Here is a 27,123-nt window from a genome sequence, read left to right as displayed (position 1 = left end):
ATAGCATCAAATGAAATGGAACTGAAAAAAACCCCAAAAAACCAGAAAATCGGGACTTTTAGTGTCTTCAAGAAATGGTCTGGGAGGAAATGAGCTGCGTTGCAAAGGACCAAAACATGCCAAAACTAAGCTCACGGATGTCGCAAAAGCAGGGGAAAAAGTCAAGGAGGAAGACAAAACTTGAATGGGAAATTATGAAGGACATGGCATGGACGGTTAAACAGAATTAAAAAAAAAGAAAAAACTTTTTCCCGTATGCTATCAAGTGCAGGCACATGCAGCAAAGCTTGCCAAAATGGATCCCCGCTGAAGGCCAAAAGACAAAAGAAGGACTGAGAAACACGCTGGAATGGAGATAGCATCAAAGGAATTGAAATTGGAGGTGAAAAAAAAAAAAATTGTGAAATTTGGGCAATTTAGTGACTATAAGGAAATGGACCGGGATTATATCAGAGCAGTGCAAAAAACCAAAACATGCCAAAACTAAGCTCACAGACGTTGCAAAAGCAGGGGAAAAAGTCAAGGAGGAAGACAAAACTTGGATGGGAAGTAATGAGGGACATGGCATGGACACTTAAACAGAATAATAAAAAAAGAAAAAAATTTTTCCCGTATGCTATCAAGTGCAGGCACATGCAGCAAAGCTTGCCAAAATGGATCCCCGCTGAAGGCCAAAAGACAAAAGAAGGACTGAAAAACACGCTGGAAAGGAGATAGCATCAAAGGAATTGAAATTGGAGGTGAAAAAAAAAAAATTGTGAAATTTGGGCAATTTAGTGACTATAAGAAAATGGACCGGGATTATATCAGAGCAGTGGAAAAAACCAAAACATGCCAAAACTAAGCTCACAGATGTTGCAAAAGCAGGGGAAAAAGTCAAGGAGGAAGAAAAAACTAGAATGGGAAGATACGAGGGGCATGGTATGGACACTTAAAAAAAAACTCAAAAAAAAAAGGAAAAAATCTTTCCCAAAGTCAAAGCCATCAAAAGGCATGGCATGTCCTCAAGTGCAGGGACATGCACCAAAGATTCCTCTCTTGGTCCCCATTGAAATCGCAAGATTCCCTTTCCCTTCCCGAAAGGAAATTTCATTTCCTTTCGGGAAGGGAAAGGGAATCTTGCGAATCCGAAAAGAAAGGCTTACAAACACTCTGGAAAGGAGATAGCATCAAATGAAATGCAACTGAAAAAAAGCCCCCAAAAAACCAGAAAATCGGGAGTTTTAGTGTCTTCAAGAAATGGTCTGGGAGGAAATGAGCTGCGTTGCAAAGGACCAAAACATGCCAAAACTAAGCTCACGGATGTCGCAAAAGCAGAGGAAAAAGTCAAGGAGGAAGACAAAACTTGAATGGGACGTTATGAAGGACATGTCATGGACGCTTAAACAGAAAAAAAAAAAAAGAAAAAACTTTTTCCCGTATGCTATCAAGTGCAGGCACATGCAGCAAAGCTTGCCAAAATGGATCCCCGCTGAAGGCCAAAAGACAAAAGAAGGACTGAGAAACACGCTGGAATGGAGATAGCATCAAAGGAATTGAAATTGGAGGTGAAAAAAAAAAACTGTGAAATTTGGGCAATTTAGTGACTATAAGAAAATGGACCGGAATTATATCAGAGCAGTGCAAAAAACCAAAACATGCCAAAACTAAGCTCACAGACGTTGCAAAAGCAGGGGAAAAAGTCAAGGAGGAAGACAAAACTTGGATGGGAAGTAATGAAGTACATGGCGTAGACGCTTAAACAGAATAAAATAAAAAAAAAAAAATTTTTCCCGTATTCTATCAAGTGCAGGCACATGCAGCAAACCTTTCCAAAAAGGATCCCCGCTGAAGGCCAAAAGACAAAAGAAGGACTGAGAAACATGCTGGAAAGGAGATAGCATCAAAGGAATTGCAATTGGAAGAGAAAAAAAAAAAAAAAAGGGAAATTTGGGCAATTTAGTGACTATAAGAAAATGGACCGGGATTATATCAGAGCAGTGCAAAAAACCAAAACATGCCAAAACTAAGCACACAGACATTGCAAAAGCAGGGGAAAAAGTCAAGGAGGAAGAAAAAACTAGAATGGGAAGATACGAGGGGCATGGTATGGACACTTAAAAAAAACTCAAAAAAAAAGGAAAAAATCTTTCCCAAAGTCAAAGCCATCAAAAGGCATGGCATGTCCTCAAGTGCAGGGACATGCACCAAAGATTCCTCTCTTGGTCCCCATTGAAATCGCAAGATTCCCTTTCCCTTCCCGAAAGGAAATTTCATTTCCTTTCGGGAAGGGAAAGGGAAGCTTGCGAATCCGAAAAGAAAGGCTTACAAACACTCTGGAAAGGAGATAGCATCAAATGAAATGTAACTGAAAAAAAGCCCCAAAAAACCAGAAAATCGGGAGTTTTAGTGTCTTCAAGAAATGCTCTGTGAGGAAATGAGCAGCGTTGCAAAGGACCAAAACATGCCAAAACTAAGCTCACGGATGTTGCAAAAGCAGGGGAAAAAGTCAAGGAGGAAGACAAAACTTGAATGGGACGTTATGAAGGACATGTCATGGACGCTTAAACAGAAAAAAAAAAAAAGAAAAAACTTTTTCCCGTATGCTATCAAGTGCAGGCACATGCAGCAAAGCTTGCCAAAATGGATCCCCGCTGAAGGCCAAAAGACAAAAGAAGGACTGAGAAACACGCTGGAATGGAGATAGCATCAAAGGAATTGAAATTGGAGGTGAAAAAAAAAAAAACTGTGAAATTTGGGCAACTTAGTGACTATAAGAAAATGGACTGGGATTATATCAGAGCAGTGCAAAAAACCAAAACATGCCAAAACTAAGCTCACAGATGTTGCAAAAGCAGGGGAAAAAGTCAAGGAGGAAGAAAAAACTAGAATGGGAAGATACGATGGGCATGGTATGGACACTTAAAAAAAACTCAAAAAAAAAGGAAAAAATCTTTCCCAAAGTCAAAGCCATCAAAAGGCATGGCATGTCCTCAAGTGCAGGGACATACACCAAAGATTCCTCTCTTGGTCCCCATTGAAATCGCAAGATTCCCTTTCCCTTCCCGAAAGGAAATGAAATTTCCTTTCGGGAAGGGAAAGGGAATCTTGCGAATCCGAAAAGAAAGGCTTACAAACACTCTGGAAAGGAGATAGCATCAAATGAAATGCAACTGAAAAAAAGCCCCAAAAAACCAGAAAATCGGGAGTTTTAGTGTCTTCAAGAAATGCTCTGTGAGGAAATGAGCAGCGTTGCAAAGGACCAAAACATGCCAAAACTAAGCTCATGGATGTTGCAAAAGCAGGGGAAAAAGTCAAGGAGGAAGACAAAACTTGAATGGGACGTTATGAAGGACATGGCATGGACGCTTAAACAGGAAAAAAAAAAAAGAAAAAACTTTTTCCCGTATGCTATCAAGTGCAGGCACATGCAGCAAAGCTTGCCAAAATGGATCCCCGCTGAAGGCCAAAAGACAAAAGAAGGACTGAGAAACATGCTGGAATGGAGATAGCATCAAAGGAATTGAAATTGGAGGTGAAAAAAAAAAAAACTGTGAAATTTGGGCAATTTAGTGACTATAAGAAAATGGACCGGGATTATATCAGAGCAGTGCAAAAAACCAAAACATGCCAAAACTAAGCTCACAGATGTTGCAAAAGCAGGGGAAAAAGTCAAGGAGGAAGACAAAACTTGAATGGGAAGTTATGAAGGACATGGCATGGACACTTAAAAAAAACTCAAAAAAAAAGGAAAAAATCTTTCCCAAAGTCAAAGCCATCAAAAGGCATGGCATGTCCTCAAGTGCAGGGACATGCACCAAAGATTCCTCTCTTGGTCCCCATTGAAATCGCAAGATTCCCTTTCCCTTCCCGAAAGGAAATTTCATTTCCTTTCGGGAAGGGAAAGGGAATCTTGCGAATCCAAAAAGAAAGGCTTACAAACACTCTGGAAAGGAGATAGCATCAAATGAAATGGAACTGAAAAAACCCGCAAAAAACCAGAAAATCGGGAGTTTTAGTGTCTTCAAGAAATGGTCTGGGAGGAAATGAGCTGCGTTGCAAAGGACCAAAACATGCCAAAACTAAGCTCACGGATGTCGCAAAAGCAGGGGAAAAAGTCAAGGAGGAAGACAAAACTTGAATGGGAAATTATGAAGGACATGGCATGGACGGTTAAACAGAATTAAAAAAAAAGAAAAAACTTTTTCCCGTATGCTATCAAGTGCAGGCACATGCAGCAAAGCTTGCCAAAATGGATCCCCGCTGAAGGCCAAAAGACAAAAGAAGGACTGAGAAACACGCTGGAATGGAGATAGCATCAAAGGAATTGAAATTGGAGGAGAAAAAAAAAAAACCTGTGAAATTTGGGCAATTTAGTGACTATAAGGAAATGGACCGGGATTATATCAGAGCAGTGCAAAAAACCAAAACATGCCAAAACTAAGCTCACAGACGTTGCAAAAGCACGGGAAAAAGTCAAGGAGGAAGACAAAACTTGGATGGGAAGTAATGAGGGACATGGCATGGACACTTAAACAGAATAATAAAAAAAGAAAAAAATTTTTCCCGTATGCTATCAAGTGCAGGCACATGCAGCAAAGCTTGCCAAAATGGATCCCCGCTGAAGGCCAAAAGACAAAAGAAGGACTGAAAAACACGCTGGAAAGGAGATAGCATCAAAGGAATTGAAATTGGAGGTGAAAAAAAAAAAATTGTGAAATTTGGGCAATTTAGTGACTATAAGAAAATGGACCGGGATTATATCAGAGCAGTGGAAAAAACCAAAACATGCCAAAACTAAGCTCACAGATGTTGCAAAAGCAGGGGAAAAAGTCAAGGAGAAAGAAAAAACTAGAATGGGAAGATACGAGGGGCATGGTATGGACACTTAAAAAAAAACTCAAAAAAAAAAGGAAAAAATCTTTCCCAAAGTCAAAGCCATCAAAAGGCATGGCATGTCCTCAAGTGCAGGGACATGCACCAAAGATTCCTCTCTTGGTCCCCATTGAAATCGCAAGATTCCCTTTCCCTTCCCGAAAGGAAATTTCATTTCCTTTCGGGAAGGGAAAGGGAATCTTGCGAATCCGAAAAGAAAGGCTTACAAACACTCTGGAAAGGAGATAGCATCAAATGAAATGCAACTGAAAAAAAGCCCCCAAAAAACCAGAAAATCGGGAGTTTTAGTGTCTTCAAGAAATGGTCTGGGAGGAAATGAGCTGCGTTGCAAAGGACCAAAACATGCCAAAACTAAGCTCACGGATGTCGCAAAAGCAGGGGAAAAAGTCAAGGAGGAAGACAAAACTTGAATGGGAAATTATGAAGGACATGGCATGGACGGTTAAACAGAATTAAAAAAAAAGAAAAAACTTTTTCCCGTATGCTATCAAGTGCAGGCACATGCAGCAAAGCTTGCCAAAATGGATCCCCGCTGAAGGCCAAAAGACAAAAGAAGGACTGAGAAACACGCTGGAATGGAGATAGCATCAAAGGAATTGAAATTGGAGGTGAAAAAAAAAAAATTGTGAAATTTGGGCAATTTAGTGACTTTAAGAAAATGGACCGGGATTATATCAGAGCAGTGCAAAAAACCAAAACATGCCAAAACTAAGCTCACAGATGTTGCAAAAGCAGGGGAAAAAGTCAAGGAGGAAGAAAGAACTTGGATGGGAAGTAATGAGGGACATGGCATGGATGCTTAAACAAAATAAAAAAAAAAGAAAAGATTTTTTCCCATATTCTATCAAGTGCAGGGACATGCACCAAAGATTCCTCTCTTGGTCCCCATTGAAATCGCAAGATTCCCTTTCCCTTCCCGAAAGGAAATTTCATTTCTTTTCGGGAAGGGAAAGGGAATCTTGCGAATCCAAAAAGAAAGGCTTACAAACACTCTGGAAAGGAGATAGCATCAAATGAAATGCAACTGAAAAAAAGCCCCCAAAAACCAGAAAATCAGGAGTTTTGGTGTCTTCAAGAAATGGTCTGGGAGGAAATGAGCTGCGTTGCAAAGGACCAAAACATGCCAAAACTAAGCTCATGGATGTCGCAAAAGCAGGGGATAAAGTCAAGGAGGAAGAAAAAACTTGGATGGGAAGTTATGAGGGACATGGCATGGACGCTTAAACAAAATAATTAAAAAAGAAAAAAATTTTTCCCGTATTCTATCAAGTGCAAGCACATGCAGCAAAGCTTGCCAAAATGGATCCCCGCTGAAGGCCAAAAGACAAAAGAAGGACTGAGAAACATGCTGGAATGCAGATAGCATCAAAGGAATTGAAATTGGAGGTGAAAAAAAAAAATTGTGAAATTTGGGCAATTTAGTGACTATAAGAAAATGGACCGGGATTATATCAGAGCAGTGCAAAAAACCAAAACATGCCAAATCTAAGCTCATAGATGTTGCAAAAGCAGGGGAAAAATTCAAGGAGGAAGAAAAAACTTGGATGGGAAGTAATGAGGGACATGGCATGGACACTTAAACAAAATAAAAAAAAAAAGAAAAAATTTTTTCCCGTATTCTATCAAGTGCAGGCACATGCAGCAAAGCTTGCCAAAATGGATCCCCGCTGAAGGCCAAAAGACAAAAGAAGGACTGAGAAACATGCTGGAAAGGAGATAGCATCAAAGGAATTGCAATTGGAAGAGAAAAAAAAAAAAAAACGGGAAATTTGGGCAATTTAGTGACTATAAGAAAATGGACCGGGATTATATCAGAGCAGTGCAAAAAACCAAAACATACCAAAACTAAGCTCACAGATGTTGCAAAAGCAGGGGAAAAAGTCAAGGAGGAAGACAAGTCTTTTAGGGGAAGTATTGAGGGACGTTGCATGGAGTCTTGGAAATATAAAAAGAAAAAAATCTTCCCCAAAGCCATCAAAATGCTGACCATATGCTATCAAGGGCAGGGAAATGCACTAAGCCTCCCCGAGATTTATCCCCGCTGAAGGCCAAAACAGATGAGAAGGACTTAGAAGCTCTTTGGGATGGAGGTACCTTCAAAGGAATTGGAATTGGAGGAGAAATAAAAAAAGTGATATTTAGTGAATTCAACATAATGGACCGGGATTATATCCAGCGCAGTGCAAAGGAGCAAAACACTCCAAAACTAAGCTCACAGATATTGGAAATGCACGCGAAAAGTCAAAGAGGAAGACACAAGTTGGAGGGAAAGATATGAGGGACACAGCATGGATACTTTAAAAAAAAAGATAAAAAAGTCTGCCCCAGGTTCGAAGGCATCGAAAGGCCAGCCTTTTTCCATCAATTGCAGGAACATCCATCACAGCTTTCCCAAACTGATGGCTCCAGAGCAGGCCCAACGTTGCCCAAGGCCGTGCCTCTCAGTAACAGGGGTAGCACGTCTGCAACAGTGTCGTTAAGAAGAGAGAAAACATTATTTTGCAGAAGTTATTGCACTCCGAGAAGAAAGGAGTAGAAATATGTGAGAGAAACAGCTCTTTCAGTCACTGAAGTCACTGGTGAAGAGGCAGAAGGTGGCTATTTTCAGATCACAGAATATCCTAAGGCACCCAATAGTAACATCAAATCTATCTTGAGTTAATGGTCAACCTTGGGATCAATCCCACAACCTCAGTGTTATTAACCGTGTTCTCTAACCAGCTGAGCTAATCTGTGGGTCATAATACTCCAGGTGCCAGAGTTGGGATTCCCCTGCAGCCGGTTCTGAAGACCATGATGAGGCAGCTGTGCCCCTACAGCCCGTGGAGACCATGATGAGGCAGCTGTGCCCCTACAGCCCATGGAGTGCCATGGTATATCAGATGTCCACCTGCAGTGTGGGGAGGAACCGTCACTGAAGCAAGTGGATGCCCAAAGGAGGCTGAGACCTTGTGACCCCCTAGAGCAGGACCTGACAGGACCTCTGGACCTCTGAAAAGAGGAGCCCACCCTGGAGCAGATTTGCTAGCAGAGCTTGTGACCCTGTGGATAGGCTATGCTGGAGAAGTTAATGAGGAACTGGAGGTCATGGGAAGAACTCACATTGGAGAAGTTGGTGGAGAATTCTCCAAGAGAGGGACCCCACAACAGAGCAGGGGTATAGTGTGAGGTGTTCCACCCCTGTGATAGAAGGAGCAGCAATATAGATTTGTTTGTGATGAACTGACTACACCCCCCATTCCCTGTCACCCTGCTCTTCTGGTGGAGAGGAAATAGAGAAATTTGGGAGTGAAGAAGAGAGAGTTGGGAAAGGTGTTTTTTAAAAATCGGCGTTATTTCTCACTATCCTACTCTGATCTGATTGGTAATAAAGTAAAAATCAATTAATTTCATTTTCCCCAGTCCCCATGTTTTGCCCCTGACAGTAATTAGTGAGTGATCTCTCCCTGTCTTGTTCTCAACCCATGAGGCTTTTTTTGTTGTCTGTCCCTGTCCAGCTGAGGAGGGGAGTGACAGAGCAGCGTTGGTTGGCACATGTCATCCAGATAGAGTTAAGGTGCCACAGTACCCTTTTGTTTCTGTCCAGCTTCACTTCATTTCTGTTTTCCTCACTTGAACCCTGCTGCAGACCGTAATGTCAGTGCCTGCACAGTGAGGGCTTGCTGCTAAATATCATCTCTAAGAAACAAAGCAGCTACAAATTATGAAGGGCAGAGATAAGGGTGATTACCCTGCTAGCACACTGAGGATACAGGGCCCACATGGCCAGTTGCTGCACCAGCTATATGATGGCTAAACTGGCTGCAATCCCATAAGTTTCTTTCCCTTCTAGGACAGATGGGAGCTTTTGAACTGATGGGGGGCAGTGAAGCATCACAGCTTAGTTGTGGATGATTACAAATTATGTAGGAAAGACTATTTTTTGGAAGAAAGCTTCACGGTTTGGAGGGAAAAGAGGAAGAAATTAAAAAGTCGGGGAGATGTGTACCTGATGTGCTGCTGAGGGAAGGAGAGAAATAAATACAGATTGAACATGAAGTAACAAGTCCAAATCACATAATTTAAAACGCTTAAAAATACAGGGAAAAGCTCTACTGTTCTTTTCTCTGCTAAAGCACATGTAAGTTTTGCAATCGATTTTTGTGTTTGCAAATTCACAGCCTCCATGGCTCAGGCTGATAGTGAGCATAATAGTGGGGTGTCCATTTAAAGCTACTGTGCTATTGCATATAAAAATCAAAAATAGCAACTCTAACCTCAGCACAAGCACTGATTCCTGACCACAGCCTGCTGCTTCTACCCGGGATGCTTAAAAGACTGCTGCCCTGGCTATCAATCCTCTGCTTTGATGGCTAGATCCCACATGCTGGCAATGCTCCCAGCACAGGGAGCAGGTTAGCATCTGGTTTTTGCTGGCCTCTCCTGGGAAAGCTATGGGAGGTTTCTTCAGAATTATTTTGCTCCTTGCAGCTTTCTGTTAAACAGGCTGACCTGGGTCTGCTGTAGAGAGAGGAATAAAAAAGAGGCTTTTGTAGCATAACAATGCCTTGTGCTGATGTGCAGTGGGCAATTATGTAACCAACGGCTAAATCTTTCTATAATTAGAACAAGCACCTAGTTAGAGTGATCAGAGCTCTTTTGTGTGCGCCTGCACGGGGATATGCAAGAAAAACCTTGGCTTGAAAGAAAGATGCTGGCTTGATTTCCCTTCCCTTTTCAATTGGTGAATAAATTAAATCTCAGATTACCCCAAATTGCTGTGAAAGACAAACTATGAAAAGCATTTCCTTTTCATTCCTGTTGAAGACATTTGCATCCCAGGTGTGAATCTCATGCAATGCAGATGCAAACCCGAAGAACCCAAAGGCTCAGCCTCTCCGTCCCAAGCACCGGAGCAGCAAGAGCACAAGAGCAGCCCGACTGCCTGAAGAGAGGACAGAAGGTCAGCATCAGCCCTCCCTATTGAGAATTGATGTTTTTTTCAGCTTCACTTTGATGAAGAACATGACAAGATATCTGCAAAGGCTCACTTATACTAGATATTCCTCATGTATGGAGAGAAGGCATAGGAAAATAGAACAAAACAGTCCCAGAAAGGAGGTGATCCTATGAATATTTTTTTCCCATTCTTGGTCCAACTTAAATGCATATTGGCAGGTTTTGCCTTTATAGCGGCAATAGAAACTTCAGAGCTGACTCTGGAATCCATAAAATTTTAAAATAGCATCTTCTTACCAATCATACTGTACAGAGCCAATATTTGGATAAAATATGTCTCAAAAACATGCCCATTGCCCAGGGTCATTCAGTCCCTGTGACTCAGTAGTCACCAAAGTCTGAATGTGACAATGGAAACTGGCGTGTTCCTTGGAGAGCAGGGCTTTACATGAGCAGCAAAATCCACTTCTACCAGTATTTTGTTCCTTCAAGGCCTTTGCTCAACCTTGTTGTGTGGTATCAGTTTAGGCAATTGCATGCCAGCTCCATACCTCTCTCATAATTTCTGTTGGCAAAAAAATTCCCCTTACTTTATTTGCTAAAGTTTTTGGTGCCTAAAGGGCACTCCACTTCTTCTTTAGGTTGTTGGGAAATGTCAGTGGGCCAACATGTCCTGTGTGAAATGATCTTATCACCTGGAAGTGGAATGCTTCCAAGACCTTTGCAAAACACCCCCAGAATCTGTGGTTTTTACAGAAGTACAGGAGAACATTTTTGCCTGAGAAAGTTTACTTTTCTACAATATGCAACAAATAACAGAAATTAAACCAGCCTTCATTTCAGTTGTTCCAGAGAACAGAGACATGGCTTGAAGAATGTAAAGATTTTTTTACAAAAGCAGCAATAAACCTTGTGATCTTCTTCCCCCAGCTATAATTATTCCTTCTGTGTGCTGCCCGTAACATCTAAGGGAATGTGAAGTACAGGGATTGCTGATGTGGTTGAACCTTTCCATCAAGTTAAATCTCTTCTCTTTCACTGTTTAGCACCTTACCTGTCCATAATTTATCCCTTGAGTTAAGAAGATTTGTTTATTTTAATAATTTTTATCCAACTATCTACAGCAACTGGTAGCATTCAGGTATCTGATATTAGCAATTGCTTATTCCATTACTTTGTATCATCCTCTTCATTTGTTACAAGATATTTCATGAACCATTTAATTCTGGATTTGCAAATGTGAAAAGTGCTGAAGTAGATAAAAAAGGTACAGAGGATTTAACGGCCTAAACCTACCCCAAAAAAACTTCTTAGAATGCATCAGAAATATGTTCTTAAAACCAGCTGTGATATTCTCATCAAACTAAAAATGTCCCTGCTCCCAGCCATGCCAAAACCTCCACAGAGCCTGAACTCCTTACTCACCATACCAAGGATCATTTTGGCACAATCATTTTGTGAATAGAGATGCATGTGGAAACCTGATATCATCATTGTCCAGAAAGATATTGTACAAAATATACTGATAAAAACAGAAAGGAATTAGTCCTTTTTGTCTTAGAGAGAGATTTATATTTGAGGAAAATACGTCTCAGATTCTCAGAACCATTCCTTGCCTAATGTTTCTTTTGTGAGAAGCACAGAATAAGCTAAGTTGGAAGGGACACACAAGGATCCTTGAGTCAAACACCAGGCCCTGCACAGGACTCCCCAACAGTAACACCATGTACCTGAGACCATTGTCCTGATGCTTCTTGAACTCAGTCAGGTTTGGTGCTGTGACCACTTCTGACTGTTCCTGTGTGGGCCCTGGTTGCTCAGGCTTGCCCAAAGCAGATCTGGTAATAATGAAACTGTCTCCTCCCAGAAGATTTCAGCTTTGATTAGAAGATAATAAGGGATAGAAAAGTGAGCACCTCCCACAGTTTTTCAAAGGTTAAACACTCTAATTGTTAAATATTTCAACCTTATTTCTCATTTGAATTTCCCTAATTTCTACTTCCAGTCACTGGTTATGGTTTTGCCTTCCTCTATGAGATTAAGGAGTGGCTCAATATCTTGCATTTCTAATTTGTACAGGTACATATACAAGATGGTCAAATCTCCTCTCAATGTTTTGTAATGAACAAAATATACTAAATGTTTTCATTTGCTCACTTAGGTAATTTTTTCTTGCAATCTAATTGTCAAAGAGCAGATAAATGCAGTTAACTTCATTCTAATCTGGCAATAGTAACATTTACCTCTTAAACTTCACCACAAAACAAATTTACTTATTGTATTTCCCCTACACTTCCAATTAATGGTAGCCTTTGTAGTCTTTTAAACCTCTTCTACCTTTCAGAATTGTTTTAGAAACTTGAAGACCTGGACCAGAGTTTCTCTAGAGTTCACCATATCCCTACCTCTACATCCATGGCCTGCATGAGACTTTGTGTTACTTCATTGCACAAGAAATTTGTTCTAAGCTGCTTGTCTCTCATAACCCTCATGGGTCCTTTTCAAAGTCACTGGTTCCCAGCACAGCCTGTACTTAACTCCCCATTTCTTACTTACAGATATATGTTTGCACAATGTGACGCTGGAACACAGCTCATTTAAAGGGGTTCTACTTACCAAGTCATCTAGCTCACACTGTAGGACTCTCCTCCCAGTATCCCTGCTCATTTTGCCACTCATTTTGAAACATACAGACTTTATGAATAGCAATTTCATATTGATGGCAAGCTGATGAAAATGGTGACGAGTATAAATCATAGTGTGTGCCTTCCTTCCTCTGTAATTTCCTCAGAAATACTTTAAGCAGCATTGATCCACTGTTGACGATTCCTTTGTACTTGGAAATGCCAGCCACTTCCCAACCCCAGTGGCACAGCTCTTCAAGTGTTGCACAGTGCTAATTCATTAATCTGAACATCATCATAAGCAGAAGATAGAAGTAATGGTGTGGTGATGCATTCCCCCCATACAGCATTAAATAATACTCCACAGCAAAGAAAGGAGGAGAAATGTCAAAGTAGGAGGGATAAAATAATTTTTTCACTGAGACTGCTATAACAGCTGGGAACAGAAGCCTTGGCAACTTCTAAGGGGGAAAGAAGACTCCTGAATCAGATGGCAATATTGCCAGATGTGACAACAGCAATACTGTTACTAAATGAGTGACAGAATTGGGTAGAGGGGATGACAGATGAGTTTTGCTAAGGAAAATTGATAAATGGTAAGACAAAGTCTTGTATCTTTACCTTTGTATGAATTGCTCACAAGACACCAGCTATCTCAGAGAGAAGGGGAAGTATCTGTCATTAATAGAGGTGGTGACAGAGCTGCTGTCACCACAATGTTAGACCAAAAGCTGATTCCCACTGGAGATGATGAGTTCAGGCATAGAGAGACTGCACAGGATTGCCCTTACCTTCCTCCAAATCTCCCCAGTCCTAGAAGATGTAGCAGATTAATTTAGCCTGAAGGAGTAGTTTACCCTTCAGATTAGGAGATGATAAAGCAGACAAAATGACTAGAGGACTGCAAGACAGTTACTCTGCTGTATCATATTCCTGCCTCTTATGGTATGATTTTTTTAAATCTCTGATAGACCATGTTTATTTCTTTAGTCATTCTACCCTTTTTTTCTCTGTCTTCTCTATTTCTCTCTAGATGAACCATGCCTGGCTCAGTGAGACTCTTCTGCCTTTGATTCACTAAATGTGATGTAACAAAAGCAACGATTCATTAATAATGTCTCTGGTTATATGTGGTGCTATATATTGCCACTTTAACTCAAATAGTGATTTTCCTATGTAAAGCTCCACCTAGTTCCCATGTATTACAACTCCCTGAGAAGTATTTTTCCACATTCCAAATTTAAATTGTACTCTAAAGAGTGCATCTCTTGATTTGATTTAAAGAACTCCTATGTAACGTATGAATGCAAATTCAACATAGACAGCACAAGTCCTTTTCAATGTAGATGTTTTTCGATTTTAAAGCAATATTTTTGCACCACTTTAGGTCTCTTTTGTTCCCTTCACTCCCATGTCCCTGTTCAACGATTTCTAAGCAGCAGGTATCAAAATAAATTTTATTCCGATCCATTTGTTCTATATTTTCTTCTTTTTACTTGGACATATTCAGCTGGATGAACTGTGAAGTTACTGAACTTGCTGGACATTGTGTGAATAGTGCGGGGGAGCGGAATAGGATGGCTGAAGAAATAACCCGGGATATTGTAAAACTACACCTCCCATGACGCCTTGCGGCCTACCGCGTGCGCCGCCGCGCCGCGAGTGTCCGATGGAGACTACAACTCCCAGGGCACATTGTGACTGCTGCGCATGTGCAGGTGTCACCGCCTTCCCCCTCCTCGGCGGCCCGCTGCGGAGCCGACGGCCTACGCGGTCAAGATGGCGCTCACCAGGTGGGTCGGGCGGGCCCACCCCGGCCGTGAGGACGATGCGACGCTCCCGGCCATCCCAGAGATTCCCCGCCGCGCTGCGGGGCTCCGTCGACGGGAGCGGCCGCGGTTAGGGAGTGCGCTGAGGGGCCACGGCCTCTCCTGGGCAGTGGGCCCGGCGGCCGGGCCGCGGCCGCAGAGAGTGCGGCGAGGCCCGGTGGGGCCTGGGGGAGCCCTGGCGGGAGCGGGTGTTTGGCCCCTGGTCAGGGCTCTGCTTCTTTCCTGTGTTCACTGCGGGTGGAAGGAGCTCCTCCGCCTCGGTTCGGTCCCTGGGGGTTTGGTCGAGGTTTCCTCACAGTCAGAGGGGGCGAGCGGTCTTTGTTATGAGTTGTAGTGTCTCTAGCGGGGCATGGGAGTGCAGTTCCGGTGCCTGCCCCGGAATCCCGAGTTTCTCTGGATACTTTCTTAGTAAATTCACAAAAGGGCTGTGTAGACAAGAAGAGTTGAGTTGAAAAAGGGGAAGTGAAGAAATTGGGGTTCGACTGGCCATTGGCAGGGGGGTGCTAGGCGTTGAGAGGGGAGGTCGTTGTCAGATCTGTCTGTGGGTGTTTGCCTTGAGAGGAAGAAAGAGCGAATCGTTGGGACTAGAGACATAGGAACATAATATTTCTATCTTATTCATGGTGGTATAAAGAAAACCAGTGATATGTAAAATTCCCGTTGGAAAACGGGCATTGCCACTCTTCTGTTCAAGGAAGATGTGAATGTGTGTGAATTTAGTTTTTGTTTTTGTAGGAATCTTTTAGAATGCTGAGAAAGCATACATTGCAACTCTAATCTCAGAAGTTACTAAATCTCAGAATCTGCTCTCACATTTATGAGTGCAATGCTTAAGTTTCATAAATTGTTTCTTAATCTATAGAGAGTGATTGTTGAGAAAGTATTAACTTAGCAAGGAGTTGACTCAAGCATAGTTGAGTGTCTGTGAGTCAAGTTACCAGAATGAACTTTTTATTTCATTCTTTTTTGGTTGCTGTCCATGGATGTCCAGTTTTTTGCCAGCTCCAACCCAGCTATCCCAAGATCAGCTAGAGCTAGAAGAAAGAGCAAGAGCTCAGAGATCCAGGCAGGCTGCTCTGGTCTCATCCAGAAGGGAACCTCCCCCATATGGTTACCGGAAAGGATGGATACCGCGAGTGCTAGAGGTAAATATTTGAATTGATACAGCAGTAATGTGTCTGCTAAAGGGGAAAAAATTCTGGAGTAGAAATAAACTCTGATCACCTTGAATATTGCTGAGAATTGTGCAAAGCCCTACAGTGTACATGATCCAGACTGCTTGATATATTCTTGTGTTGGGAGAGGTTCTAATCGACCAGATTCCTTAAAACATTTGATGGTAAACAGGATGGTCTATGTCTACTTCAGTTCAGAGATTGCTGTGTTGCAATGTGGAAATATGTCTGTGGTCTTTAGGGTTTACAGTCTGCGAACACAAGGCTCCCCTGGGAAAGACATCCATATTGTTCCTCTGTTAGTGTTTTAAATGCACATTCTGGATTATAGCTGAACTAAGTGAATGTGTGTGTGTGTCAGAGAAGAGAACATTCATGTGTTCTGTTCAAAAAGATAGCTGTTATTGGGAGACAAAGTTATTACAGTTGGAAGGAAACTTAAAAATTAGTCAAATATTTGTTAAGTATGTTACTGGCTAAAGGGTTTTGGACAATGTTATGTGTTCTAATCCTTGCCAGTTTAATGTAATCTAAACTGGAACTGCTAAAGGTAGAAAGAAAATACAGATGTGATCTGATTACAAAACTGTGTTAGTACAGTCTCTCTCTGTAAGCCAGAAGAACCTTGCAGTTTGAAGTGATTCTTGACAATGACTTCTGAGACCTGTTCTGATGAGTCACAAGCCAGTGCTCTTGAAACAAGCATGCTGTTGAAGTTTTACTACAATAATTCATGTATGATCCTACATTGTTTCCAGATACCATAATTTCATCAGCTTGTAACAGCATTGCCCTCATTTATGTTTCAGTGCCATTTCTGTATGTCCAACACTGTTCTGTGGTGATCCAGATACTTCAAGTAGAAGTTCTAGTGGTTCATTGAAGGGAAACATTCTTATGTGCGTTCAGCATTTAGTCATATGCTGCATATGTATGATATCAAAATTATACTTTAATTATACCCAGTGGAGGTTTCCCTTCCTACACCATTGAGTATTAATGTTTTAGTGCTCATTCTTTCTTAATGTTAATAAAGAAATTTTTTAAGAAGCCAGGTGCTGAAGGTTTGCGAGGACTTTCCAGCACCACTTGACCACAAATTAATATGCATCCCAAAAAGCCTGTTAAGGGCTCCTTTCTGCTTCATAAACAAGTGCAAATTGCTGTGAATGCTTTCAAAGCATAACCTTTGTCCAGGGATCCTGGACTGCCATTGCTGGAAATTACAAAACCTGTTCTTAAGACATTAAGAGTTACCAAAAAAAAAATTAAAAATTGAAGAATGACTGAATTTGGTTCTGGCTAATACTTTGACAACTAATTGTTGAATGTGGGACAAGCAGTGGAAAACTTCAGATAACGGAAACTGTGTTTCAAGGAGCATTTGCAGATGGGATAAGCACACTGTCCTTGTTTGAAAGTGTTCTGCTTGGTCATTTCCAGTCTCAGTCCACTCTGTCACAGTGGTGGTAACTACTTGGTCACATGGTGAGCATGGAGGGAGATTGATCTGCTCAAGACACCCATTCTTATTTTTTGATCTGTTTTGTTACCAGACTCCACATAAGCCATGCCATTGCCACAGAGAAAGGGATAGATGCTCATGCTGCTTTAAGCAAATGCTTCCTCCAAGATGTTGCATTTGAAACTGAAATTGTTTATGAATGGTACCACTGCATCCTCTGTGCTACTGAGCCAGGATGATCTGCTTTAAGAAGCCTTTTGTTAATTAAATGCTTTTTATTTTGTTTATTAAATGCTTTTACACCAATACATTGTAGGAGAGAGGAATAAACCATAAGAATATTGGGCTGTTGGGTGCTGGCCCAATTTTCAGTGTGTTTACACATCAAAGTAAGGGAATGTTTGACACATGTAGCACTGTAAAGCTATGAGCTACAGGCTTTGAAAAGAATGGAATGTTTTTTTTAATCTTCTTCATTATGGCGTGAAAAGCAACAAATAACCAGTAGAAGTCTTCATAAAAATGCTGCTCTTGTAATTTTAGTATCCACAGTTGCTTCATTTCAGAAGGTCAGTTTTTGAAGTTGATAACTGACATGAGAATTAAATACTTAATTTTGTATTGTCTGTAGCATACTATTGCCTGCACATTCTAGTCAGTAATATCTGTTCCTACTTTGAAAATAATTACTGCAAGATATCTCTCCATTTCAGTGTCTTTTAATAACTGTGAGTTCTCTCATTAATTGCTTTCTTACCAGTGAAAGAATAATGTTACTGGAGCATTCTTACCAAGTTATTTGTTGTTGAAATCAATCTGCTTTTCCATTCTATTTTGCATTTTTTTGTCTTTTGGACATTCACTAATTTTTTTTTCTGTAGGATTTTGGAGATGGGGGTGCTTTCCCAGAAATTCACGTGGCCCAATATCCATTGGATATGGGCCGAAAGAAGAAAATGTCCAATGCTTTGGCTGTTCAGGTGGATGCAGAAGGAAAAATAAAATACGATGCAATCGCTCGACAAGGACAGTCAAAGGACAAGGTAATATTTCTTCCAATATGTCAGCTGGTAGATGTATTTGGAAAAGTTGTATTTACACATTGCATATCCTTGAACTCATTGGTCTGGCATTAGCCACATGGATTGTGTCCTCTTTGCTTATTTAAGAATTAAAATAATGTCAGACAGAAATTGTGATCTTCTCTGTAATGTAATTAAAAGATAAGGCAAAAATGGGGAAAATCTCTACACAGAATTTACTTGATGGCTTAGCAGTTTTCATTTTCCAGTGAAGGCAAGAAACTGAAAACAGTTCTGCAGCCTCATTTTAGCATGTAGAGAGAGACGGGGCAAAAGATGGACAGAAAACACAGGTCAGCCTTCAGAATACTGCACCTTGTGTTTTACTGATCCAACATTTGACACTTCTGGTTGTTTTCAGCGGTTTTGGTGCTCTGTTTTTGCTATTGTTATTTAGTTGCAGCAGAAAGTATTGCCAGTGGTTATACTACAAAACTTTTGTACTGAATTCAGAGATAGCAAGATTCTTATGGAGTTTTTTAGGGGAAACTTCAACTTCCTGTATCCAGTACCTTTCTAAAACCAAGAGGTGACACTTGAGGTCCTAAATAGTTTTGAGGAGATCAAGTACTTGGGTCTCTGAAGTTTACTTTAAGGAGTATTTACATCTGCCTTTCCAAGTGGGCTCTGTGGACTTTAATTCTCTAAAGCAGGTGTTGGGGGCTGGAAGACTGCTGAGGCCTGATGAAGTGTGTGACCAGCTGCTTCTTCCAGCAAGCATCTTCTGTAAAGAAAGTCTAAACAGTGTTTAGACTGTGGTCAACTTAGTGGCCTTATCTGGACTCATTCCAACAGGTCAAGGTTGTCTTTGTGTTTGGGGCCTCAGAACTGGATGCATCACACCAGCTCAGGTCTCACCAGAGCAAAGTAGAGGGGCAGAATCACCTCCCTCAATCTGCTGGCCATGCTGCTTTTGATGTAGCTCAGGATAAAATTGACTTTCTGTGGTGCAAAATCTATTTGAAACAATTTCACTGGAAACAGCAGAACTACTATTGCTTGGTTTGATTTGCTTTGCAGGAGAAAGTATTGCCAGATATGTCAAAGGGAGTCGTTCTTCAGTGATCTGTGTTGAGTTGAATAATATGGAATATTTTCTCTTAAGAGCTTCTGATAGTACAGTGTCAGTAGGATTAGATGCAGAAGTTTCATTTTCCAGAGAGCTGCAGCCATAATTCAATATTTCTTCAATCTTAATACTTAGAGCTAAAAGAAACAGATACTTAGCAGCCTGCCAGAAATGAGATGAAGTTTATGAACCTATTTTAGGAGCTACTTGTTTGGTCTGAGTTAGAAAGCAAATTTTGTTCTTGCTGCAGCTTATGGATTTTTTGAAGTTGAATTTAGTATTCTGCTTTCTTTGTAGAGGCAGCAGTTCCATCACCCAGCCCCTATCTCGAGATGACTTGTCAGCAGTTTCTACTATTGCAGAGGTTCATCTCCCTTGCATCTGTTCCCTTATGTATTTTAAAAATAGTGGCTTCAGAGTATTTTCCTTGAAAAATACTGACATCAGTGGAATAGTCTGACAGGCTTCCTGTTTGGGGTTGGCAGAAAGTCTGCTAAACATGGAATGCTGGATAACATTGACAGGCCTGGATGCATGACCTTATGGATCTGCGGATGGAGTTCCATCTGCTTGTCTAAATTAAGAATTCCTAGCCTAGCTGTGTGGTTGGTTCTTGTGCTGCTGTAAATTCTTTCAATACTTTCTCTACTTACATTACTAAAAGCCAGGCTAAAGTAATGCATTAATAGTGATATATTTTGATGAGACTGGAGCTGTTCCTTTATTAGGAAAATAAGAACATATAATTGCATCCTCTGTTTTTATGAAGATAGAAGAAAGAGTATGGAAATCAAGGAATGGAACTGTTAGGTCCCTTTTTTTCCAGCAAGAATAACTTTATATGCTGGAGTTTGATTTCTTCTTCATGGCCTAAGGTTGTGGCTTATTTGTTAAAGGAGAAAAAAAAAAAAAAAACAATCATGAAGCTTATTTACAGGTTTTATTCCCAAGGTTGTAAATTCAATCAAACCATTTGCAAGAGAGTAGATCCATTGTTAAGGAAGTCCTGTCACAGGTATGGGACAGGTCAAGAGAACATGCATCTAACTCAAATAATCAAAAGTGTTACTTACTTGCAACTTATTTGCCTTTGTGGCAGAGCTTGCTTTGAGAGTTTGTTACCAGTTTGTTTTCTGGTGTGTGTACCAGGTTTACAACCAGGTAATCTTAATGACTTCTTCAACTTTATGTACTTCATATGGAGAAACCATTCTTTGACAAGGAACGCATTCATGCTGCATTGCTTGATAATAAATTCTTGATTTATATATAGGATTGATGAGCACTGTACAGGGCTGCTTGAGATATACAGAACAAAATATGTTGAGGATTTCTGTGTAGCAAATCAAGACATTTGCATCTGTCAGGTGCCTTGTGAGACTCTGAATGTGATTGATGTCTAAACCCTGCCATGTGGTACAGTATCTTAGCCCTTAGGTAATGTTATTCTCTTTCTGACTGTAGTGGCATGCAGATTTCTAATTGCTGCCTGTTAAGGCTGCCCCAGCCAGGGAATCGTGTAATTGTAGCAAAACTTGGGGTTTTTCTTTCTGCCTAGAAGGAGATTTTGCTTTTCAGTAGCAATCAGAGTGATTGCTCAGGCTTATGCTTCCTTTCAAATTTTGTAAGTTGAAAAATGGTAGTGGGTGGGCACAGTACAATATCAAACAATCCCAGTTTCTTCTTTAGCTTAGATGAATGAAATATCTCAACATAAGTCATAAAACAAGATAAATGTCTAGAAGAACAACAAAAATAAGTGTAAATTCACTATCTGCCTGTTTTTATCACTTCAGAAAAAGACTACAATTAAAACATGCAAGTGTATGAAGTTTTTGATGGCAACAGAAATATTTGTATTTTCAGGATAGTTTAATCTATATTATATATTTCTTCCATAATAAAGCTTCTTGCCATTTTCATACAATACTTCAGAGTTTAAATAGTTCACATAGATCATTTGTACCTCAGTCACAGTAGTTTTTAGATCACTCTTGGACCACCACAAGGAGTAGCTTTTTATATTTTCTTTTTTTTTGTCTTTTGGGATGCTCTACAGATCCTTCAGCATACTTTGTTTTTCATATTCTTCTTCATCAAGACACTTGGACTTACAAGTTAATTACCTTAGAGGAACATTTCTCTTCAAATGTCCTTCATTCAGGATCTGAGAAGCTAGAATATTATTGATACTAATTCAAATGATTAAATTTTAGGAGTGAAGGCTGAGAAGTAGAAAATGGCTGTCATGTGGTTAATTAATGCTGAGGCTAAAGGTTAATTTTGTAGTTGGACATGTACTGTATAATGAACTTGTAATAATAGTTCCTGACTTTTAACCCTTTGAACTAAAACTTCCTATTTTATTGGATACATTTGAAGCATTAATGTAACACAATACATTTTTCCCTGAAGCCACCTAATAGTGTTCTTTCCCTGTGTTTAAAATTGGGACTCTAGAGCTGCCAGGAGCTAGCTGCAGGTTGTGTGAAAACTCAAGTACCTGTATAAGGGAAAGTGTCAAGACCAGATTTCTCAAGTATTTATTTTTTCAAGAAAACAGTAAACATAACGAAATGAAAAAATACAGATTGTGGAAAATACTTGTATCAAATTCTAGAGTAATCCTTGAAAACAGAAGTAAAAGCATGCAGGATTTTATCAGCTTGGGGTCCTTAAAAAAGGAAAATACTAGGAATGGGAAGCAGGAAACTGCTGTCTAATGCCAGTCCTGAGAGCAACTTATACAATTATATTTATCAGATTGCTTTGTTTCTTCAATTACTCCATCTGTAAAATGGGGTCCAGAGTATACATGTAAACAGGACTTCTAATTGAACAATATGATATCGTAATGCATTTATAGCTGTATATTCATTTTAATTACCCAGAGTATAGTCTAAGCCTGAAACATTTCCTTTGATATATGTACATTTATTCCTGTTCACCAGCACTAGTAGAATCTAATGTCTTCCAGGTCATTTACAGCAAGTACACAGATCTTGTGCCAAAAGAGGTCATGAATGTGGATGATCCTGAACTGCAAAGACCAGATGAGGAGGCAATTAGAGAGGTATTGTATGCATTGATGTGCCTAGTTAGCAGTGGTATGCTTTATGTCTTGTAGTGGGATGAGATGAACACTGTGGGTTTTTTTCTTCAGATAACAGAGAAGACAAGAGCAGCCTTGGAGAAATCAGTCTCCCAAAAAGTTGCAGCAGCCATGCCAGTTCGAGCTGCTGACAAACTAGCTCCTGCACAGTACATTCGGTATGTAGTGCTGGTGTTGCTGTAGAATGGTGTGATATACAAAATGGATTAAAATCGGCATATTTGTTGAATTTCTGAGAACAGAAATTCCTCTTGAATTCTATTGTTCTGTAAGGAATATGAAACTGGCTTCTGTATTTTGAATTAACTTACTAATGATCACCTAGTTTGAAGTGTGTAGAAATATGTCTTTAACATGTCATGAGTTATGGCACTCTGGAGGTGTTATAGTTTTAGCAAAAAAACACAGATTTGCCAGGGATCACTATTAATGATGCTGCCCTGAAAGCAAAGTATTTACTGCAAGTTTCAAGCCCACAACAAGACATGTAACAAAGTTCTTCCTTCACAGAAAATGAGTAGTTGGAAACAGTGGAATTATGAGGAGGGTGATACTTACTTAGGATGATTTTCTGTTTCAAACAGAAAAATTTCATGACAGGGTTATGGCTTGAAGTTAATTCTGAAAAAAGGTATGAAGAGGTTCTTAATGAACAGTAAGAAAACACAAGGGCTTCACAGACATAGGCAGGGAGTACGTCACAAGCTATGTGTACTGTACTTGTATTTCTTCTATTTCAGACTCTAGGTTGAAACAGGAGAATATAGCCCTGAAGAGAATTAATACATTCTGTCTGGTATAACTGAGTCTGCACTCAGTGCAGTGTCATCTGTGCAGTTACCTGCTGCTGACATTGATAGTGGGGTAGTCTTAAACTGTTGTGGATAAAATGAAACCACAGCTAGAGCAGTGAACAGAGTGAAAATGGAGGTTGGAAAGGAATATCTAGCTGTGTGCAGAGAGCTGAGCACTTTGTTTTGTTCAGGTACACACCATCTCAGCAAGGAGTTGCATTCAACTCTGGAGCAAAACAGAGAGTTATTCGGATGGTGGAAATGCAGAAGGACCCTATGGAGCCTCCAAGATTCAAGTAAGTATTCATGGCTTGTTCAGGGCAAATAGAAGATTCTGAAGTGTATTTCTGTGCAACATGCTGACTGTAACTGTAATTGTTTTCTTAATTGCTCAGAATTAACAAGAAGATTCCACGAGGACCACCATCTCCTCCAGCACCTGTAATGCACTCTCCAAGTAGAAAGGTATGAAATGCCATAGCTGTTCTCAGTTTTGAATGCTTAGGTGGGTCCACAAATTCTTCTTCGATCTAGTTCATTTCTGTGTACCTTCTCATTACTGACCTTCTGATGTGAAGTGATAAACTTGGTGCCCAGTGCAGTCTTTTTGTTTGTTGTTTTCTTTTTTTCATTTGGACAGTTCTTAAAGTAGCTGTCTTTTCATTTATCTTGTCAAAGGTTGAGTAGATGTCTCATATATTTTATGCAGGGGTGCATTGCTGAATTTGTTCATGGCATGAATGAGTTGACCAAGGCTTAGCCTGGTACTCTTATGTTGCCTTCAGACAGCACTGTTAAGCTAATCCTTAATAACATTGACTTGTGTCATTAAGGATTAGCTCCTTCTGAGAGATGAGTGTAGTGGTGGTTCATCAGTTTGGTACTACTTGAATAGCTGCTAAATATGTGCATGTTAACAAGTTGGCTGTGAGTTACAGCCTGTGTGATGAAAGCTTAAGAGGATGCTGAAGAGCTGTCAGGACTTTATTCAGTGCTGGCAAAGATACAAAGCAAAAATCAATCCCATGGCAGAGGGTTTGGAACCATCTGATCTCTAAGGTCCATTCCAATCAAACCATTCCTTGATTCTGTGATCTTACTGCTGCTAAGAAGAGCTGGGGTTTTGTTGTGGAGTTCTGAACTTTCTACTCTAACTCATTTCAATAGTTTCATAGCTGCCTTTGAGAAAGAAAACAGTATTTCCTTTTACTATAAATCTGAAGATGACTTTGCTTATTCTCTTATATCAGATGACTGTGAAAGAGCAGCAAGAGTGGAAAATTCCTCCATGCATTTCAAACTGGAAAAATGCAAAGGTAATTAAGTTGTCATAAATTTATTTTTGTAATTCTGCATCCTGATGGGAAACTTAAGTGAATGATTTAAGCTTGAATAATACTGCTGTTAAACATCTAGAGTTAGGTAAACCAGCTGCTTCCAGCATGGAAAACACATGATGATACAGTTCATTTTCCTTCAGTTTGCCATATAAAGGTTGTCCAATTGAGAGTATAGAACTGAGGGTGAATATGTTACTTCATGCCAGAGATTATAAATTTTGAGAGGAAAAATTTATATTAGTTAAAATCCCCATAATAGTGCAGTCCAAAGTCAAAATCTCTCAAGATCACAAAGCCATCTAAACTGAAAAACAGCAGACTATGAGAGACCCAAGGATGTTTCTTTTTAATATTGCAGTCCATATTTCTGGGAAGTGTTCCTTGTTGCATTCTTTCATTAATTAATTCTTATCACTGGTCAGCTAGCTATTTTTGTTCGTTGTTTGAGTAGGTATGTCCTGTCCCTGATTTTTATCAGTTATTAAGTTTATGTTCCTAGAGAGGGGAGAATTTATTTGCTGCAGTAACTAGTCTGATCATTCTGAAATGTACTAAACTGTTGTCCTGAGACAGCCTCTTCAAATGGAGGAAGGAAAAGCTATATGTTTGGATGTCACTTTTTTTTTTTCTATCCCAACACAGCTGTCTAACTGGGACTGATGGTAATTAGGAGATCAAATTTTAGGTTACAGATGCTAAAACCAAAGCAAAAATTTTGTAGAGCTCACTAAAAAAAATCTGTAAATATAATCTATAAATAATTTTGAGTTTTAGCTTTGGAAAACAAAATTGGTGTTTAGTGTGTCTTACTCTTGCTGGCAGCCTTGTCCCTTACTTTCTCATTTTGAATCAGCTAATCTCTTAACAGGTATGAAAACAGTTTAGGTAAAACAATTTTTAAGCAAAAAATTGTAAAACAGCTTAGAGAGTGGAGAAGCTATTATCTGTAATTCTTAACACAAAGCAAAAAGTGGACTTTATCACTGGAAAACTGTCTTTTGTCGTAAGATGAACCTTGAAGGGAAGCTGTGATTGGGATTTGGTGGGCAGGTGGAATTGGAGTGAAGCTTTGTATTTATTACCTGGCAAGAATTTGAAGTACCTATGAAAAGGAGATCCATTGAGGCATAATAATGATGGGCTGTGAATTTTGTATGTGTTTTTGTTTTCTTACCCAATGAATATAATAATGCTTGTTGTTACAAATACTGTTTCTGTGATTAACTGCCTCTCTGTTCCCACTGTAGGGTTACACCATTCCATTAGATAAGCGTCTGGCTGCAGATGGCAGAGGATTGCAGACCGTTCATATTAATGAAAACTTTGCCAAACTTGCTGAGGCCCTCTATATTGCTGACAGAAAGGTCAGGTAGTTCTTCACACTGTTTTGTTCCATATAGTTTTACCATCTTTGTATGTTAATTTCTTCCAGAAAATCAGCTGTGAATAGGCTTTAGCTTTTTGATTTGTCCTGCTTCTTTGCTAACATAAGACTTAAGGCCTTATCCCCACTATCTGAATCATGGGCTCAGCGTGGGTTCAGTTATTAGAAGTCATGGGTCTTGTCTCCCAGCTCTAACTGCTGTGGCTGATGCTTTAAGCTTCCTGATTTTGGCTTCATTTCTGTCCTGTTTACTGGCTAACTCCGTGACAGATCTGCATATATCCCAGGTGCTACGCTTTCTGTATTTTTAACCGTGTCTCTTTTATGCAGGCTCGGGAGGCAGTAGAGATGCGTGCCCAGGTGGAGAGGAAGATGGCTCAGAAAGAAAAGGAAAAACATGAGGAAAAGCTCAGAGAAATGGCTCAGAAAGCCAGGGAGAGAAGAGCAGGGATCAAGACCCACGTTGAAAAAGGTACTGTTCTTTGTCATTAAGACACTATGGCTTTTTTAGTATTCATAAGTGTGGATTTGGAGTAATAACCTGAGAACTCGAAATATCTAAATGCCAGGTGAAATGTCTAAGTATGACATCAGTTTATGTCTTTATTGGTTAATTCACTGCCTGGTTTGATGGATGCAGGTTTGAACCTCACATCAGTATGTTGGTGTATATAGGTTTAGGACGCTGAGAATTTTGAAGTTAATAATACATCAGTGCAAGTGATGGCTTTCATGGACAGTTATAAACTAACATTTTTAAGTTTATTGCAAATGAAGGGTAGATTTTTCTAGAAGAACTAAACCATCTTTAAGTTATCAAAGGTAATATTGCAGTGCAATATCCTCGCTCTTGCACTGTTGTAACTGATCTTGCAGAGCTGCAATTTTGTTGGCTAGCGGGCCCCAAAAAACCCTGCTGCCAACCTAACTAAATTGTCTCCATTGTTCTAAGTCTTCCATTCTAATGGAAATTACACTTCAAAGATCAAGATGATGAACTTTAGAGAGCAGTTACAATCTCTTCAGAAGATGGAGGGATATGGTCATATAATCCTGCTGCTGGGATGTGCTAACCTCTTACCGAAAGGCTGGGGGCTGGCCAGCTGGGCTGCCACTCTGTTGGAAAGGACCCAGGAATTGTAGTGGACAATCTGCTGAATATAAGCCAGCAGTGTGCAGATGCGGCTTTGTATGCCCTTAGCAACAGTAATGCTAAGGGCATACAAAGCTGCATCTGCAGTAGTGTAACCAGTAAGTCAAGGGAAGTAATAATTTCCTTTTAGTGGTGACCTGTTAGACATCATCTGGAGTACCTTGTGCAGTTATGGGCCTCCGGGTACAAGAAAGACATTGATAAATGGGAGTCAGTTCAGTATAAGGGCATCAGAATGGTCATGGAGCTTGAGTTAACTGCCTGTTCAGGAGATGCTGAGAGA

At 40.1% G+C, this 27,123-nt stretch overlaps 1 protein-coding gene across 1 annotated transcript in view; it reads left to right on the top strand.

Moving 5' to 3' along the window:
- The first annotated feature begins 14,186 nt into the window (after window positions 1–14,186).
- SNW1 (SNW domain containing 1) overlaps window positions 14,187–27,123 on the top strand; it is a 16,741-nt gene continuing 3,804 nt past the window's right edge. Inside the window, exons 1-10 of the mRNA XM_066552932.1 lie at window positions 14,187–14,230; window positions 15,258–15,411; window positions 17,788–17,949; window positions 22,035–22,130; window positions 22,221–22,327; window positions 23,155–23,259; window positions 23,359–23,428; window positions 24,214–24,279; window positions 25,551–25,667; window positions 26,018–26,159. Of these exons, the coding sequence (XP_066409029.1) occupies window positions 14,217–14,230; window positions 15,258–15,411; window positions 17,788–17,949; window positions 22,035–22,130; window positions 22,221–22,327; window positions 23,155–23,259; window positions 23,359–23,428; window positions 24,214–24,279; window positions 25,551–25,667; window positions 26,018–26,159 (1,033 nt within the window). The 5' untranslated portion in view covers window positions 14,187–14,216. The remainder of the gene's footprint in view (window positions 14,231–15,257; window positions 15,412–17,787; window positions 17,950–22,034; window positions 22,131–22,220; window positions 22,328–23,154; window positions 23,260–23,358; window positions 23,429–24,213; window positions 24,280–25,550; window positions 25,668–26,017; window positions 26,160–27,123) is intronic.

This window comes from Molothrus aeneus, chromosome 6, assembly GCF_037042795.1.
Source record: "Molothrus aeneus isolate 106 chromosome 6, BPBGC_Maene_1.0, whole genome shotgun sequence".
Lineage (NCBI taxonomy): Eukaryota > Metazoa > Chordata > Aves > Passeriformes > Icteridae > Molothrus > Molothrus aeneus.
The sequence above is the reverse complement of the archived record's forward strand: the minus strand, read 5'-3'. Positions and strand labels throughout refer to the sequence as shown.